General features: G+C 42.0%; 1 protein-coding gene across 1 annotated transcript in view; it reads left to right on the forward strand.

Moving 5' to 3' along the window:
* The window catches only part of LOC109888625 (protein kinase C-binding protein NELL2), a 101,715-nt gene that overhangs the window by 48,146 nt on the left and 33,657 nt on the right, over positions 1-19,912 (forward strand). The window contains exons 11-15 of the mRNA XM_020479782.2: positions 1,028-1,133; positions 1,529-1,657; positions 9,239-9,364; positions 17,400-17,522; positions 17,828-17,923. Coding sequence (XP_020335371.1) covers positions 1,028-1,133; positions 1,529-1,657; positions 9,239-9,364; positions 17,400-17,522; positions 17,828-17,923 — 580 coding nt within the window. The remainder of the gene's footprint in view (positions 1-1,027; positions 1,134-1,528; positions 1,658-9,238; positions 9,365-17,399; positions 17,523-17,827; positions 17,924-19,912) is intronic.

A 19,912-nucleotide genomic window follows, 5' to 3' on the forward strand; every position in this document is an offset into this window, starting at 1 on the left:
ATGAAAGGACTGGGTGATGGCAATAGTCATCCTGGTCCTCCAGTCTCAGACAGGTGGCCATCTGACTACTGGTGACAGCTGCCTGGCATGTCTTGTGTCTCTGATCTCATGTCTGACTGCTGCTGGTTGAAGGAGGTTTCTGAGGAGAGAGTGACTAACATAGAGAGACAACTATTAGATTTGTCTCTATTTTGGCATCAGTCAGGTAGACAGAGTGGAGAGGAGCGGAGCTGTTGAAGAGATGGTGGGAGAGGGAGCCCCCTTATAACGTTACTGTCTAATCATACAATTGGGGACAAATACACTGGTTTCATTTCCTATCCAATGAGCTCTGTTCAATTGGATATCATGCTCATACTCATCATGAATCTTAAAAGACAGGTTGGTTGTTTAGCATCAAAACCGACTCATGCACAACTATGGAGTAAAACAGAAAGGTTTGGCTTATAAGCTATATTTCCTCTCCAAATGTTGATTAAAGACAGAAATACTTTTGCACAATGAGCACTTGTTTCTCAAATGCATAGTTACAGTTGTTGGTTAGCTAGCTAGGGAATATTTTACCTTATTAGCATAGACATGACATGAGTCAAAACATGACATCAATAACAAGCTACAACGAGCTGAAACGATACACCTACAATTCTCCACATGGCAGCTTCTTGTCATTGTTTCTAGCTATCTGACCATTCAGAATCATAACGTCACACGGCCTTCTACCTCATCGATGCGAGTGCATAATTTTTGTGATGTCAGCCAATCCATCTATAGGTAAGAGAATCGACGTGCAGAGTTTACTACATCGCTAAACACTAACATGAAATATGTAGACCTTACTGCTATCGACCCATTATGTCACTTTAGTTGGGAAGATGTGCACAGTGAGGAAGGAGGCACACAATGGATGGCTAATTGCCTCTAATTAAATTCAAGCCTTATTAAATCTGTGGGAAACTAGCAGCTGAGCTAATCTAACCCTCCATTGGGTTGTGTCTCATATTGTTTCTCATTGGTTCCCTGTAACTAGGAGAGGACCATGCATCGGGTCGTCATGACTAGCCCCTGTCCTGAACTTATCTGTCCAGAGTCCGAGCAGGTCACCCTCACCAACAGGTGCTGCAAAGTCTGCAGAGGTATTGGAAAATACATTCACCTACCTATATTCTACAGATGTAAACCTTAAAATAATCTGCAAATCATGACTGGAATCATTGCAAGAAACCCACCTGGACTGTTAGACCCAGTCTGAGAGGAGTGACCTGTGTGTAACCTCCATAGAGATGGATAGAGGATTAATCTTTGCATCTGTATCGTTAGAGCATCTTTTACAGCATGGGCAGCGCCATTGAGGCTATCTCCATTTTAAAGTAGTCCATTTTCTTCTTCTTCATTGGCTGATTGCTCCCAAGTCATAGGAATCCCCACCCAGTTGATTGCTTTAAAATGGTGGAAGCTATCAATGGCAATGTCCATGCTAAAACGGCTTACATCCATGAGTCCTCTTTCTATAGTAACCTCTGTGCCCTAGGTCACGACTTCTGTGCGGAGGGCCACGGCTGTGTGGAGCACTCTGACTGTATCAACCTGGAGGCTGGGGTCTGCTGCAGCTGCAAGGACGGCTTCCGCCCGCTCCGAGATGACAACGCATACTGTGAAGGTACATAAAGGATTATCATAAAATAATAATAGAATTGATAACAAACACCTTCCATTGATCTACTGTTTTCCTACAGGTTAATTTATTTTGTAGATCCAGTTTGCTTTTCCTTTTGTGCACTTTGGTTGAACTGTGAGGTACTTGTAACAGCATAATTCTTATTTTGCAACATAACTACATCTTTCAACACTTTGAGAGAGGACATACTGTTAAACAGACTGTCTGCTGGGATTTGTGTGGATGTATTAGACATACGTACAGTGTCCGATTCAAGGACTTAATTTCACTGACATTCTCACACCACTCTTGTCCCTTTGTCTGCTTGTGGCCAGTCTCTACTGTCTATTGGTATGAAAATACAGAACGCTCCCTAGCTTTGTTTATTGTATCACTGTCAAGAATGCATCAGTGATATTTTATGAGCAGAGATGCTCATAAGTAGTGCTGTCATGTAAGTAGTGTTACTCTATATATACAAAAGTATATGGACACCCCTTCAAATGAGTGTATTCGGCTATTTCAGCCACAACCGTTGCTAACAGGTGTATAACATCGAGCACACAGCCATGCAATCTCCATAGACAAACATTGACAATAGAATAGCCTGTACTGAAGAGCTCAGTGACTTTCAACGTGGCACCGTCATAGGATGCCACCTTTCCAACAAGTCAGTTCGTCAAATATCTGCCCTGTTAGAGTTGCCCCAATCAGCTGTAAGTGCTGTTATTGTGAAGTGGAAACATCTAGGAACAACAACTGCTCAGCCGTAAAGTGGTAGGCCACACCAGCTCACAGAATGGGACCACCGAGTGCTGTAGCGCGTATAAATTGTCTGTCCTCTGTTGCAACACTCACTACAGAGTTCCAAACTGCCTCTGGAAGCAACGTCAGCTCAAGAACTGTTAGTTGGAAGCTCCATGAAATGGGTTTCCATGGCTGAGCAGCCGCACACAAGCCTAAGATCACAATGCCAAGCATCGGCTGGAGTGGTGTAAAGCTCACCGCCACTGGATTCTAGAGCAGTGGAAACGTGTTCTCTGGAGTGATGAATCACGCTTCACCATCTGGCAGTACAACGGACAAATCTCGGTTTGGCAGATGCCTGGAGAACGCTACCTGCCCCAATGCAGTGCAAAGTGTAAGGTTTGGTGGATGAGGAATAATGGTCTGGTTATTCATGGTCCGGGCTAGGCACCTTAGTTCTAGTGAAGGGAAATTCTAGACAATTCTGTACTTCCAACATTTGGCAAAAGTTTTGGGAATTCCCTTTCCTGTTTCAGCATGACAATGCCCCTGTGCACAAGGCGATGTGATTTGGCCTTCCACTTTTGAGGATTGGAAAACGTGTTAATACATCAAGGGCATTATAATTTCACATGGGTTGCCTGCTAAAATACATGCTCGTAAATGCTATATAACATACACTGTGAATATAGATGTCTTCGCCCCTCTCCTCCCTCTGTGGAACTTCCCACATACAGTACATGTATGATTCTTACTATACGGAATCTTCCTGGGATGATCAAAGACGAGATGACTGCTTCATCTGCAGTGATGTCATGCTATAACATCTACAGTGTTTACCCCAACTCATATTAATACATGTGGGATTCCGGGAGCTAAATCGAAACATGACGTTGATGACTAGTGCAAATAAGCCATTAAATCTTGGCTCCATATCGCTTTCTTCCTCACTGCTTCACTCCGTGCCTGTGTGCATACATGCCCTACTTTTAGCAAGCTGAAAAATTCCCTCCAACTTCTCTCTTCTGTCACCTTCACCAAGATCAGTGGGATGTCTTTGGCTACAAGTTCGTTGGCGCTGACAGAGATAACTAAGGAGGGAAAGGCATGTGTGTGAGAAAGAGAACAGTTATTCCTGACCTCATGTCAGTCTGTTTTAATATGCTGAATATGACCAGTTGGTCATATTCTCTGCATCTCTGGGAATCTGCATAATTGAAGATGACATCAGCCCCCGGTCTCAAATTAATGGAGTGTATGGTCTCTGGGCTTCAGGTTAAGCTCTTGCCACACGGCACCACCTCCACACACTGAAATAGACTGTGACCTCCCTCCGCTGAATACATGCAGCACTACAGGCAGCTTAACCCACTATATGTTGGAGGGAAGAGTTTTGCTAAAGGCTTAGCAAAATCTGTGAGGAAGACGTGTCCAATGTTTTTGCACACCTATTGTGTTATGAACGTGAAGGTTCAAATTAGGTGTGTATATTTCAATTTAGAATTGAGCCATATTATTTTTTTTTGTGTTTTTATTTTGCTTTATCTTGGTGTTGTAGTATGTTTGAAAATTGACCATATTCATGACTGTATTCAGTTGTTCACTGAATGACTCAGAACAGCCATTCCATTAAAGGGGCAATCAGCAGTTAAAACGACAACAAAGCGTGTTCCCCGCCACTGTTTCGGTAAAAAGCTGAGGGATGCGGCTGGAAGAATGTAATCACTCTTACATTCATAGACTTAGCTATTGATGCATGGACCGGCCCACTCACCTCGAGAGTGACCCAGGTCTCTGTATGAAATTGGATAGAGGTGTGATCTGAAAACTGCATTTGCATCTGAAATTGCGTAGGAACCAAATTGACTATTGTAACTCTCACAAAATAAATGTATTTTTGGGGGTGCTTCTGGAAGTCACTTACATTTTGAGTAATGTGCCCTGCTAAAATAAGTGGACCCGTCAACTTACACTGTAGCTGTTTTGAGTGAGTGTATGAGAGAGTGTTGTTCAGATAGTAGTCTGGACAAAGGTAGTTATGCCATTTTGCTGTTGAGGGTTGGTATATGTCAGTAGACCGATGCACACAGACATTGAAATTGGCAGGTTCCAAATGTTTGTCAGCTTCATTATCAGATCGCAGAAGAGATGAGATGGACTCTGATAGACTTGCTTGCACACAATGTACATACAGTACACAATACATAAAGTACATACAGTACACAATACATAAAGTACATACAGTACACAATACATAAAGTACATACAAAATACCCCAATACAGTTCCCTGCACCCATCAGGCAGGAGTCAGATAGGACTAGGTATATCTCTGTCTGGAGGATAAGACAGCTCTTTAAAACAGTCCTAGGTCACTGATGTGCTGAATATAGCATATGAGATCACTCCTGTGTAAATGTTTCATAGAAGCAATGGTAGCAGAGACAAAGGGAGAGACACTCCTCTCCCAGCCTTTCTCTGCTCTGTGAGATAAAGTGCTGTTCTCTCTGACAGAAAAGCACCAGAACCCATCTCTAAGGTTGCGTCCCAAATGGCACCGTGTTCCCTATATAGTGCACTACTTTTTGACCAGAGCCCTATGGTACCTGTTCAAAAGTAGTGCACTACATAGGGAATAGGGTACCATTTGGGATGCAGTCTCAGTCCCTCAGAAGGCGAAGGCAGCCATTAAGAAGGCTCCTGAACAGCTTTTACCCCCAAGCCATAAGACTGCTGAACAGTTAATCAAATTGCCACCCAGACTATTGACATTGACCCCTTTTATTATTATTATTATTATTTTTTTTTTGGCACTGGCTGTATGAACACTGTAGACTCTACCCACACACTCACACATACTACACTGAACCTCCAACACACACATACATACACACTACATATGCTCACAAACACATACACACACACACACATGCATATTGACACCACACACACCTACACTCGCTCGCACATAGACACACTTTCACACTCCTTCACACTCTTCACATATGTTGCTGCTACTCTGTTTATCTATCCTGATTGCCTAGCCACTTTTACCCTTACTTACATGTACATATTACCTCAACTACCTCATACCCCTGCACATTGACTCGTTACCAGTACTCCTTGTATCACATTGTTATTTTATTGTTGCTTTTTCCTTTTATGACATTTTTTTTTATTTTGCAACTCTGCATTGTTGGGAATGGGCTCGAAAGTAAGCATTTCAAGGTAAAGTGAAATTTGGCGCATATGACCTATTTTGATTTGTATTTTCCAGCACAGCTTCATGTGTTGGGGTGTATTAAACATCAATGTTAGCCACAGCAGCTTGGCTCTTACTCTATGTGATGGACTGTGTGATTGGCTCTAAATTGAGGCATCAGTAAAGCGCTCTAAAGGTTGAAGCTAGTCTCATTATTAGTATTCTTACCACAGGAGAAAAGACAAGGGGCAGATCGTGTAGGTTTTTCTCATACGGAAATCATTATTTTCTGGGTCTCTGAAAATTACTGTAGTATCACTTTTCTTTTTATACCTCAAAAGGACAATTTGAAATGCGTCTCTATTTTGAAGTACACAGTAATTTAGTCAACTATCGGCATTTGCACATTGCAAACCTTCACAAGATTTATCTAGTGTATTATTACCATTCAGAGGGACTGTGTGTGTACAGAAGGATAGCGTCTGTGTACCATCCAGTGCATTGTGACCTGGCCGGTGTATTTTGCAGTGTGTTTTAATGTCACAAGGTGGAGGGAGGCTAATTGGTGTTGACTGAGGGGCACAGCTCACTCCCCAACGCAATCACTGCTGGGATGAGCCTGACCCACACAGCGTGCAAACGCCAAGACTGCTGACAAACACCCTGCGGTGCTGAAAACCAGGCCAGTCTGTAAATAGCAACAGCATATGACAGCAACCGCGCTCCTACTGTATCCTTCATCACCAGAGACACTTCCCCTGTGTTTGTCAGGCAGCATTAGAGACAGCTACAACTACTAGCACCTGTTATTCAGAGAGAAGGATGATAGATGATGGTGATTCATTCAAAGAGGCAAGATTCCTCAAGATTAATGAGTGTCGTGAAGGAGCGTAAGCCCACTCACTCCCTCAGTCAAATCCCCCATCATTTCCTTACATGCTTGATAGCATAGCAAGGAGTTTATTCCGTAAAATACATTAGCATTCATATACAGTAGCTTGTCATGACACACACGTACGCATGTGCACACACACACACACACACACACTGCATTCCTCAGTGTCTGCGGAGTTCATTCATACCAGTCCATTATTCTAAACTCAGGTACTTTATTGGTATGATTCCTCTCACTTCATTCTCACTATGATTTATCACTTCTGGTTGTTGCCTTGAAAACAGACAATGACTGTACTGCTTTTTAAACAGAATTGAGACAGAATTGTTGTTGCTTCTTTTCACTCCATTGTGTTAATTGTTTCGCTTTCCAAAACAGTTTGAGATGCTTTTCCATGTTTGTTTTGGTCTTTTTAAAGATTACTGACTGGTTTTTGAAAGAGATGAAAAGATGTTGAGCATTGTCTCTTGCCCATTAAAACACAATCAACAAAGAATATAATCTCCCCACCAATGTTTAGGCAATTGTTCTGAAGAGATACTAATGGCTTCCTAGTTGTTTTACTGAGAGGCCTGTTTGCGTAGAGTGATTATAACATGTAGCTTGAAAATAATCGGAGACCCTTGGGATTTTATCAATTACAGCTGCAGACTCTGCTGAATGAAGGAAATTGAGTTGCATTTATTCTCCCTCCTAATATACCATGCTCTGCCTCCTTCGACCTAAGCAATATATTGTGGAAATTCTTACACAGAGACACTCAGTTCCAACAAAGTTAATTCCCTATAGTGAACATCTGTCAGAAACTCGAACGGGGCAGTCCCGTTAGTTCCCTTTTATACTGACAAGTCATACTTGCATGATTTAGCTTATTCACTGTTCCCCGAGCGCCGAAGACGTGGATGTCGATTAAGGCAGCCCCCCGCACCTCTCTGATTCAGAGGGGTTGGGTTAAATGCTGAAGACACATTTCAGTTAAAGGCATTCAGATGCACAACTGACTAGGTATCCCCTTTTCCCTTTCATAATTCATTAATCATTGTTTGCTTCATTCATGTGACTGACCAATACTGGGTCATGCATGTGACAGACCAATACCTCACAAGGCTTCTTCTCTCTGAGCGGAGACCTTAAAACGGAGATATCTCTAAACAAGGCTCTGTGTGTGAGGACTCGTTAAATCAGTCACTTGCATGAACACAGAAATTGGTTTATAGAAAAGCACAAACATAGCATAGCAAATACATAGACAATTAACATGTAGCATCACAGTAAGTGGAGTGCTGCCTAGAGAGAAACCTATTGAGGATTTATGTTTTTATTGTAATATGTAGAATCATTTAAAAACATATAATTCATACGGAAAGCAGTGGCACCTACTGAATTGTCTGAAAGGCTATTCTGTTTGGAGAGTTATCTATATACTCTTGCTCCGTTCACCAAAGGTGCTTCAACAAAGTACTGAGTAAATGTTCTGAATGATTATGTAAATGTGAAATTAGTTTTTGCTTTATCATTATAGGTTATTGTGTGTAGATTGATGAGGGGGAAAAAAAATATTTTATACATTTTAGAATAAGGCTGTAATGTAACAATTTTCTACACACAATAACCTAAAATGACAAACAAAAACAAATTTTACATTTACATAATCATTCAGACAATTTACTCAGTACTTTGTTGAATGTGGAAAAAGTGAAGGGGTCTGAGTACTTTTCGAATTCACTGTATACAGTAGATCGCTGGTTGTTGGTTGAGCTCTGTTTGCATTGCACTGCGTTGAATCACAAAATGAGCATTTTATTTACCCCAACAGCTTTTTGAGATTCTGCATGTTGTGTATAATGCTTTTGACAGTTTTTTTTGTTTGTGTACTTCACAAAGACTTGCTGTGACCACTCTCCAAGGGTCTCTCAGGGGGATGCAAACCCATTTCACACCTCACACCCAGGTTACCCACTTAAACATACAGTGAAACAGGACTTTAAAAGCACCCCCTAATTATTATTTATTATATTAGCTAATGGGGTTAGGAATACATTTATAAAAGATTGAATCTACTGCCTTGTGGTGAGTCGTTACGCATAAAGAAAATATATAGACAGTTCTGTGAAGTTGACTACATGACCACTTGGCTTTTCCAGTACAACAACAGGGATGGGCAACTGGCCCTCCTTTTGAAGGCCCTGAATCAAAAATATATCTCACTCAGATATCATATTAAAACCTGCAAACATTTCTCTCCACCCTATTGGAAAATATGTAGAATTGCAGGAAATTAGCTGTTTAAACAGCAACATTTTCTCTTCGCCCCATGGCACGAAATTAACTCTAAAATGTAAAAAATGTATCTTCTGTCAAAAGTGGGCTGCTAAAATGTTTTGCTTGTAATGTGGTGGTGGGGGAGAGGTACGCACATGTGGGTATGCAGACCTGCGAGCAACTGTCGCCCTTCAAGATTTTTGATGGCCCCCACCCCCATCAAAGTTGCCCATCCCTAACCTAAAGTATGAGTAAAGGATGTTGTTCTTTGAGTACATGGAAGACCTAGACGCACAGCCTCCAATGTCCCCCTCCATCTCCTCAGGTTCTCCACTGATGAAGAAAAACTACACTTGAGCTCTCCCTCCTTCCCTAGCTTTGTATGAGGACTTAAAGCTAATCTGGGGCCCTTGTCTTTAGTAGAGGATCCTAGGGTTGGCCATGCATGACCAGCTGTCCTGTCTTTACACCTCTCCCCAGACATGGATGAGTGTGCAGAGGGGAAACACTACTGCAGGGAGAACACCATGTGTGTCAACACCCCCGGCTCCTTCATGTGTGTCTGCCACACGGGTTACATCAGGATCGATGACTACTGCTGCACAGGTGAGTCCTTTCTTCTGGCAGACTCTTATAGCTGCTAACAGCAGAGACCCATACTGCCCTACCAAGCAAAAAGGCAGTAACTGCTCATTTGAAAAAGAGTTGATGTCATTTTTAATAATGTGGACAAGTGTCCTTCCACAATTTTTTCTTGGAGAAAATGGGAGTCATGTCAGCAGTAACTGCATAAAGTTATTGTGAAACAACGTTAATAAAAGCCATATTTCTTAGTTCCACGATATGAGCAGTTACTGCCTTTTTGCTTGGTAGGGCAGCATACTGTACTTGTTCCATGTTTATGACTTCGGACTAAACCGTTGAAAGCTCCAGACTTGCCTTTTCAACAGAAGTTATTGGAAGGGATATTATTTAATAAGGTAACTTAGCTGTGTTCAGTGTGTGTGTCAGTGTTTGTGTGTGTGCCCGCAATTGTGACTCATGCTTGTGAGCCTTTTAAAAAAAAATCCAGAACTATCATCATGTGATGAAAACACTTCAAACACTGCATAGCCATGTACAGTTTTATTTCTTTCATCACATTCCCAGTGGGTCAGAAGTTTACATACACTCAATTAGTATTTGGTAGCATTGCTTGCAAGCCTCCCCCTTTTTCCTCCAAACATAACGATGGTCATTATGGCCAAACAGTTATATTTTTGTTTCATCAGACCAGAGGACATTTCTCCAAATAGTACAATCTTTGTCCCCATGTGCAGTTGCAAACTGTAGTCTGGCTTTTTTTTATGGCGGTTTTGGAGCAATGGCTTCTTCCTTGCTGAGCGGCCTTTCAGGTTAGGTCGATATAGGACTCGTTTTTACTGTGGATGTAGATACTTTTGTACCTGTTTCCTTCAGTATCTTCATAAGGTCCTTTGCTGTTGTTCTGGGATTGATCTGCACTTTTCGCAGCAAAGTACATTCATTTCTAGGAGACAGAACGCGTCTCCTTCCTGAGCAATATGACGGCTGCGTGGTCCCATGGTGTTTATACTTGCGTACTATTGTTTGTACAGATGAACGTGGTACCTTCAGGTGTTTGGAAATTTCTCCCTAGGATGAACCAGACTTGTGGAGGTCAAAACATTTTTTATGAGGTCTTGGCTGATTTCTTTTGATTTTCCCATGATGTCAAGCAAAGAGGCACTGAGTTTCAAGGTAGACCATGCACAAAGTAGATGTCCTAACCGACTTGCCAAAACTATAGTTTGTTAACAAGAAAAACTAGTTTTAATGGCTCCAACCAAAGTGTTTGTAAACTTCGAACTTGTACATACAACCTCAAATAACCAGTGCACCTGCACATTGACTCTGTATCAGTACCCGCCTGTATAAAGTCTCGCTATTGTTATTTCACTACTGCTATTTAATTACTTGTTACTGTTATCTCTTATTCTTATCTGTATTTTTTAAAACTGCATTGGTGGTTAGGGGCTTGTAAGTAAGCATTTCATTGTAAGGTCTACACCTGTTGTATTCGGAGCATGTGACTTGAATCGCTTTGAGATTCTTTCAAAGCGCTATATCAGTTGAACAAATTAGGGCAGGCAAGGCGTGCATGTGACAGAGTGGGGAGGGAGAAGCGGCAGCCAAGTCAATCTATACTGAACAACAATATAAACGCAACATGCAACAATTTCCATGATTTTACTGAGTTACAGTTCATGTAAGGTAATCAGTCAATTTAAATTAATAAATTAGGCCGTAATCTATGGATGTCACAGGATTGGGCAGGGGCACAGCCATGGGTTGGCTTGGGAAGGTATAGGCTCACCCACTTGGGAGCCAGGACCAACCATTGGGGAGCCAGGCCCAGCCAATCAGAATGAGTTTTTCCCCACAAAAGGGCTTTATTACAGACAGAAATACTCCTCATTTCCATCAGCGGTCCAGGTGGCTGGTCTTAGAGGATCCCGCAGGTGAAGAAGCCGGATATGGAGGTCCTGGGCTGGCGTGGTTGCAAGTGGTCTGCAGTTGTGAGGCCAGTTGGACATACTCTACGCCAAATTCTCTAAAATGACATTGGAGGTGGCTTATGGTAGAGAAATTAACATTAAATTCTCTGGCAACATCTCTGGTGGACATTCCTGCAGACAGCATGCCAATTGCCCGCTCCCTCAACTTGTGACATCTGTGGCATTGTGTTGTGTGACAAAACTGCACATTTTTGAGTGACCTATGCCATACCTGTCAAATGGATGGATTATCTTGGCAAAGGGGAAATGCTCACCAACACGGATGTAAACTAATTTGTGCACAAGATTTGAGCTCCAGCAGGTATATCTCTCTGGTCACCCCCAAAACCAATTCTTCCTTTGGCCGCCTCTCTTTCCAGTTCTCTGCTGCCAATGATTGGAACGAACTACAAAAATCTCTGAAACTGGAAACGCTTATCTCCCTCACTAGCTTTAAGCACCAGCTGTCAGAGCAGCTCACAGATTACTGCACCTGTACATAGCCCATCTATAATTTAGCCCAAACAACTACCTCTTTCCCTACTGTATTTATTTATTTTGCTCCTTTGCACCCATTATTTCTCTCTACTCTGCACATTCTTCCACTGCAAATGTACCATTCCAGTGTTTTACTTGCTATATTGTATTTACTTTGCCACCATGGCCTTTTTTTTTGCCTTTACCTCCATTATCTCACTTCACTTGCTCACTGCTCATTGTATATAGACTTATTTTTCTACTGTATTATTGACTGTATGTTTGTTTTACTCCATGTGTAACTCTGTATGTGTCAAACTTCTTTGCTTTACCTTGGCCAGGTAGCAATTGTAAATGAGAACTTGTTCTCAACTTGCCTACCTGGTTAAATAAAGGTAAAATAAAAAAATAAAAAAATGTATATATATTTTTGTTCAATATAAAAAGACTGCAAGCAAGATTCCTCGTCTTTCTTCTCCTCTGTTCTTCTCTGTTCTCCCCTGTTCTGTTTCTCTGTCAGCAGTACTGTAGCCCTCCATGTTCAGGTCAGCCAGTTCTCCTCACACCAGATTGAAATGCCACATGGTGACACAGTTACTACTGACACAAGCACTCTTTTTCTGTAGAGCTACCCTTAGAGTTGTGTTCCCTTAGAAGGTATAGGCTCACCCACTTGGGAGGCAGAGTTGTGTTCCCTTAGAAGGTATAGGCTCACCCACTTGGGAGGCAGAGTTGTGTTCCCTTAGAAGGTATAGGCTCACCCACTTGGGAGGCAGAGTTGTGTTCCCTTAGATTGTTTCAGGTAGTGAGTTGAAGAAACAGACTTCGGGAAAGATTTACTAAGTTTGCATCAATAAAGTTTGTGGTTTTAAGAAGAGAATGATACTGCAGCTAAAAAGCTTACAGTTTCTTCTATAGTCCATGTTTTTACCGTGGATGTCATATGTAGGTGCAGACCTTGAATAGATAAATAACAAATACACTACTTGAATTTGAGTAGACCTTTGTGACTACACTCAGGCTTTAATGAAGATCATTTGATTATGGCCCTGACTTCTTGATGACCCACAAACTGTTGACAAACAACCATTGTTCCATTAGTCATTTTAATCAGTCTTACTCTTCACAATAAACAATATCACAAAGATAAAGAAAGAAATCAAATATTTAATATTTAACTAATATTGTTACTGAACAGCAAACCCATGTCTCCTTCCAGTTGTAAAGATGACTCAATGGTATACCCATAGATACAGTATGTAGCATGGTCGTCATGTTCGCTGTGAGTGCATTACAGTGCGAGTTATGAGGCTAAGTAGATCCCTGTGTGTGTCGTCTCTGATGGGGACACAAAACATTTCCTCTTCTTCTGTAATTAAAAAAGCAATTACCACTAATTCAAACTAACTCAGCACGGAGGAGAGGAGACAGAGAGGAGAGGAGGTAGAATGCAGAGTAAAGGAGCAGCCTGCCTGGCTGAGACGTGCCAGAAAGAGGGTTGCATCCCAAATGGCACACTATTCTCTTTATAGTGCACTACTTTTGACCAGGGCCCATAGGGAGGGCCCATAGGGCTTTGGCCAAAAGTAGTGCACTATATACGGAATATGGTGCATTTAGGACATACCCAGAGAAAGGATTCGGGCATGCTGCAACGCTGCTTTCCTCCCCCCTCCCTCCCCTCTGAGCTTCTGGGTTTGAATTAAAGCAGTAAGAGTCTGTAAGACCCACCAAGACACTGCAACAACACAGCAGATTTTTTACATTTCCTGACTGCCACAACTATGCCCATGGTGGGTTTCCCCTTGTTGATGGGAACAGGAAACAAAATAGGATATGGGAATGGAGGTGGTGAGGCTGTCAGTAGGTATTTTAGGAATGTTTCAGAAGGAATAATCATGAGAATTCTCACTAATCTCACACTTTTTGTTTTCTTATTTATTCAGTGAAGAAAAGACACCTTGCGTACTCAGTCTTTTTCTCTAGTGTTAGTTCTCCTTAGACACACCCTGAATTACATTCCACTCAGTTATATTTCTATGCATCTTAGAGCCGGATGCAGTCTCCTATTCATTTGTCTCCTATCCTGCAACCCATTAGTTTTACCGATTTTACAATGAAGATTAATACTGCAGCCCAGTGGATTAAGTTGTGTCTCTGTATTTTACATAGAATCTTATTAAAATGCCTTCAAGTCAGAGCCATGCACACCTCTGTTATGCATCCTGATTAAACCGAGGCGTATTCAGGGGGCCTGATGTAATGACTTTCTGCCTGCTACAGTACAGTCAAATTACTGTCGTAATCTCTCTCTGAGTTATTGGACTATCAGTGTATATTCACAATCATTGCCTCAGCGCATGATATAGAATCGCTCATATAGAGCCACACTCCACCTCTTATCTGATATTAAAAATATCAATTATGGTTAAATTGTAATTCAAAACTTGTCCGATGGACCCATATGTGGCTAAATCAAATCAAACCGACACAATCTTATTAGAGCACATACACAAGGCACTGCCTCCGACAAGATTCAACGTTTATTTCCAGAGTATGCCATCTCGCCCATTCCTGTTGCACTGTGATATGTTAGCGATAGGGGCCCTGTGCTAAGCTAGCAATGGGGTTCTATTCATTATTAATAGCAATCAAACATCTGTTTCTGTTTGAACAGGGTCCAGAGGGAATGGGCTATTCCCCAAGTGGCTTAGATAGGAAATATAGCACCAGCTCAACAAAACACAAAATATAATATCTCCCATGTCCATTAGAATAACTCATTCAATATGAAGATCTTTATTATTCTCTGTGGATTCGAGCAATTACTAGATTGCAAACCTCAGCAGAAATAATGCACAGGTAGCCTAATTATATTGCTTTTCCATAAGTGCATATATCTGTACTAGTCCGCATAGTGATTTAAGATAGAATACACTTATTTAATTGAGTAACTCTAACAGTAATTCTGGATTAAAAGGCTAAACCCAGAGAGATTTTCTATAGTAACATCATAAGGTCCTGGGTTCAAGTGAACATGGTATTTATATAAAACACCCCACAGTGAAAGGGGTCACTATTTAACATCCCAGCTGGTCAATGTCGAATAGAGTCAGGACAGAAAGGAGCAACCCAACTTTCCCCTGCTCTCTGACTATCATTTTAGCCTTGATCTTGAAGGAAAGTGCCTGGGGTGTGCTCCTCACTCCTAGAGATGGGTTGCCTTTGAATGTTATTAGTGGGCTGCTGTCCTGAGGTGTGTGTGGTGAGATGTGAGGTGTGTGACCCCGCTCTTATCCGATGATAACCAATCCGGCCTTGGTCTCAGAGGCAGTAGGAAAGGAGGGAGGGAGGGAAGGTGAAAGGGAGGGCGGAGGTGGTGATGAAGGGAGGGCAGAAGTGGTGATGAAGGGAGGGCGGAGGTGGTGATGAAGGGAGGGCGGAGGTGGATTTGAAGGGAGGGCGGAGGTGGTGATGAAGGGAGGGCGGAGGTGGATTTGAAGGGAGGAGGTGGATTTGAAGGGAGGGCGGCGGTGGGGCAGTGGGGATTAGAAAGGATAACTTCCACTGTGTGAAGTCAAAGGGCCTGGCAGATATAGAGGATTATGGGAAAACAGTGGGCCTTGACCCCCGTCTCCTTCCCATCCTTTCATGCTTTGTTCCCACTCTATTATATCTCCCTTTATCTCAGATATTGCATCTTATGATGACGTTGATATTTTCCCAAAGATGGAAAACACACTGCTATTTCAACACAGCCTTCACATTTAGAACTGTTATTATGATATGCCTGTGAAGACCCAGAATGTCTCCATTTTGCATAAAGATCAGTGCGTTCTCCATGAGTTTATAAGTAGTTCTAGATGCAGTGACTGTATTAACTGATACAGTGACTGTATTACCTCGGCCTAATGCAGTTTTAGTTACAGTGTGTCGGTCAAACTGTTGGACAAAGGCGGAGTTGGCTCCAGGCTGGGCTGAGGCTCCAGTCAGTCAGTCTGCTGTAGCACGCTACAGAGGGCTCCCTAGTGACAGCCTGTACATAATTGATTGTTTATCTGTCTGCAGCATGAGCAGCACTAGTCAAGAAGAAAAACCCCTACACAGGACGCAAAGGCACACACATACACAGATGGACGCACGCAGACACATGTACTGTACGCGCACGCACACACACACGAAGGATAACCCCTTTGCAGACACACACACACACGCACCTAGTCTGCCAATTTCTCCATCCTGTCGATTCAGAGTGATGGCATACAACTCCCCTGCCCGGCAGGCATAGACAGATGTGACCTTGGGCAAATCTCCTCTCTTTTTTTACTCTCCCCTTCCGTTAGTTTGATATGCTATCTGCATCTCATACGACACCCTGTTCCCTATAAAGTGCACTACTTTTGACCAGGTCCCATAGGGTTCTGGTCAAAAGTAGTGCACTTTGTAGGGAAAGGGGTGCCATTTGGGACACATCCTATATGCTGCCTCAGTGGGGACACAGAGCAGGTTTTAATGCAGGACATCAGCAGGTGTGATAGAGCAGCAGGACCGGTGTTCCTCCATGTTCTTGACTCTGTCATATAGACATCATACCCTCAAAGGAGAAGCTCAACACCACATCACTTTCAATTTGTTTGAGCCTGATACTGTTCAGGAAATGTAATGGATGGGATGATTACAATGAAATGGATGTAGCTTAGGTCTCTCCCGTGGCACGCATTCTCATTCAGATACATCCTTGTTCTCAGATAGTAAGATGTTCAGTTTGAGGGACGTTTGATTTTGGCTGTATTAGACAATAGAAGTCCAACAACTACAGAAAAAATACTTCCACTAATTAGGAGAAAAGCACAATATATTAATACTATACTTTATTGTTTAGTAAGACTCCTGAGAGCTAGTCAGTTGGTGTATGAACATGTGTGAGCACAGCAAAGAGGACTTGATGCCAGGCTTAGGATGGCCCAGAAATCCACTAACACAAATGGTAGAAGTGTTACCCATAGATAAGCAATACAATGTTATGCACCATAGGACTAGAATTATTCTCTCTGCCAAAAGGAGTTGGATAGTTTGATAACCAATGGCAGGTTTGGGTCCTTTGGGACCTGACTTTTTGTGTCATTCTAGATACTGAGTCATAACTGAAGTTTTGTTTTGCTTCTATAAAAGGTACACAGGAAGTTTCCAGTCATTTTTGGAAGGTCACAACGCAACACCAAAAGTTTAGTAAAAAACTTTCTTAAGTTGTACACAGTAAGCAAATACTTATCACAAAGTAGTAGTTCGCTACACCCACAATAACATTGCTAAATATGTGTATGCGACCAATCAAATTGAACCCTCTGGAACGGTCCACACAGAATAGATTTATTCCTGTGTGTCTGGGATAAAGATCTCCCTGTGTTCTGCTTGGTACTGATGATAGTGTGTGTCTGCCTCTCTCTGCTTCCTGCGGCTAAGGTGTGATTGACCTGTGTATGGTGAAGTTTAGTTCAGGTCTTAAAGGTGCTGTTATGGTATGATTGACCTGTGTAAGGTGAAGTTTAGTTCAGGTCTTAAAGGTGTGGTTATGGTATGATTGATCTGTGTTTGTTTTGCTGTTCCAGAGCATGATGAGTGTGTGAGCGGACTGCACAGCTGCGCCCAGAATGCCCTCTGTTTCAATACGGTGGGGGGACACAGCTGCTCTTGTAAGCCGGGATACACTGGCAACGGTACCATCTGCAAAGGTGAGATCCTACTGACCAGACCCACACAGATACAGTACAGATAGGGTCATTTTTCATTGTAGTACCTTAAAGGTTTCTTCAGGTGTCCCCATAGGAGAACCCTTTTTGGTTCCAGGTAGAATTATTTCTACAGAGGGTTCTACATGGAACCCAAAATGGTTTTACCTGGAACCAAAAATGGTTCTCCTATGGGGACAGCTGAAGAAACCTTTTTGTAACCCTTTTTTTCTAGGCATAAATAAAATGTTAATCGAGCTAAATGAATGTTGAATACTGACTTTGTGGTACCCGTGTTCTTCCTCTAGCGATGTGTGATGGCCTGTGCCAGAATGGAGGAACCTGCATCTCCCCTAATAACTGCATCTGCCAGCTAGGCTTCACAGGGAAGAGGTGTGAGACAGGTAAGACTTCCTTTGTCCAGTCGGCAGTCCTCGGATTTAAACACTGCATCAAGACTACATAATAGAAAGTATGAGGGAAGAGGTGAAGTGTGGAGTTGTTTACTTTGATTTGCATTTCAAAGGATCAAATATGATTTTTAAAATAAAATAAAATGTTAGTCACATGCGCCGAATACAACAGGTGTAGACCTTGCAGTGAAATGCTTACTTTACAAGCCCTTAACCAACAATGCTTTAAGAAGTTAAGAAAAATAAGTGTTAAAGTAGTCTCTCAAGTCTACTTTAAAGTAGTCACTCTTGCTGAAAATAAAATCTTAAGAGGATACTTTCAGTGTTATCATCGCTTTGGTGCCAGAGTTTATTTAATTCTCTAGACATACCAGAAAGAGCCCATTAAGTAATCTGCATCCTTGTTTAAAATAAAACCAATGTCTTGTGTTCAATTGGAATACATTTGACTGAGACAATCAAATGAGAATGTTGTCCATTTTAAGTGTTGACCTGGCTGACTGTACTTAGTGACTGTCTTTATTTACTCTGACAGTAAAAATGGCATGTGGTATTTTCACTATACCCCAGCTGAGGTATTTGGAGCTTGCAAGAAAGGCATTTCACTGTACTTGTGACATTAAAACTTGAAACTATTCACAAAAAGCACCCGTCTTCCGTTTCTCCAGAACGTTATCCATAAATACATCTTAGTTTCCCCATTTCCCCTGTTCATCCTCCTTCATTACCTATGTATTCTGTTCTGTGGTGACTAATAAGATAGTAATCTGTTAATAATATCACCAGATATTATTCAGTATGGCATTTTCTTTTACAGGGCTTTAAACTTTCTCACTTTCAAATGACAATAGCACACAAACACTGATTCGCTGTGCATTATAGTGCATCAAGCATTATACTGTAGATTTACCACTATGCATCAAACTCATCCTATATTGATGTCTATCTTTTGTCATCTGTTTTTTGTATATATTTCCATCTGCGGTGGTGTATATGTAAGCATCATGGGGAGAGGTTGAAACAGTGTTGGCTCATTGTAGCAGCTTAACACTCCTTATCCCTGATCTATACAACAGATGCTTTGCTCTCAGCCTATTGTAAATAGAGAATAGCTGTCAGGACAAGGCAACATGGAAAGCTAATAAAAAAAACAGGGCTCTTACAGTTTGAGACTGTCTTTAGGCTCCCAGACAGGGCAGACAGAACAGAAACCGAGATCTGCTGAGCTGAGCCGCTGCCTACTCATTGGTGCAGGTATTGATTGCACATAAAGGACCTTTATGAGGCGTACCCTTTTACTGCCTGTCTTAAAGCAAATTACTTTTCTCAAGGTGCTGTTCTGTCCTGTTTTGTGATGCTGAGGACAGCTGAAGGGAAGGCTAGAAAGCAGGCTGGTGTTATGAGCATAATAACCACGATCTCTTATCACTCCACCTGCTCTCTGCAGTAGACCAGCTCTGATGACCATGTACCCTAGTAAAGATATGGCCAGAGCCCTCTACCATTTCATTACCTTCAATAGTCTGGGCTTTGCCTTCACTATGTTTTCTCTATAGAATCTGCATTTTTCTGTTCTGTAGATCTAGCAATAGTGAGTAGCAGGGGACATGGAATTGTGAGAATGTATTTTCTTTTTAATAGAACAGTTTAGAACAGAATGCTTAAAGCCTAATTAGTGACAAACAAATAGTTGTGGTGCAGAGTGACTTTGTCAATCTAATCACAGAATGAGGGAAAACAGTAATGATGATGATGTGGAGCTCAGGCCTCTGTTAATTTTGGGCTCCTTCCTTCCCAACAGTTAATCATCAACGTTGATTTTAATTCACACACACACACACACACACACACTCAAACAGATTCCCAGAGAGGGTGCCTCAGGTGACAAGGCTTTTGTCACCACCTCTGCATCTGTTTCTCTCCTCCTTTCCCCTCTGAGAGTCTTCTCCTCCTTTCCACTCTGTCTCCAGCCCCATCAGG

The sequence above is a fragment of the Oncorhynchus kisutch genome, linkage group LG4, assembly GCF_002021735.2.
Source record: "Oncorhynchus kisutch isolate 150728-3 linkage group LG4, Okis_V2, whole genome shotgun sequence".
Taxonomy (NCBI): Eukaryota; Metazoa; Chordata; class Actinopteri; order Salmoniformes; family Salmonidae; genus Oncorhynchus; species Oncorhynchus kisutch.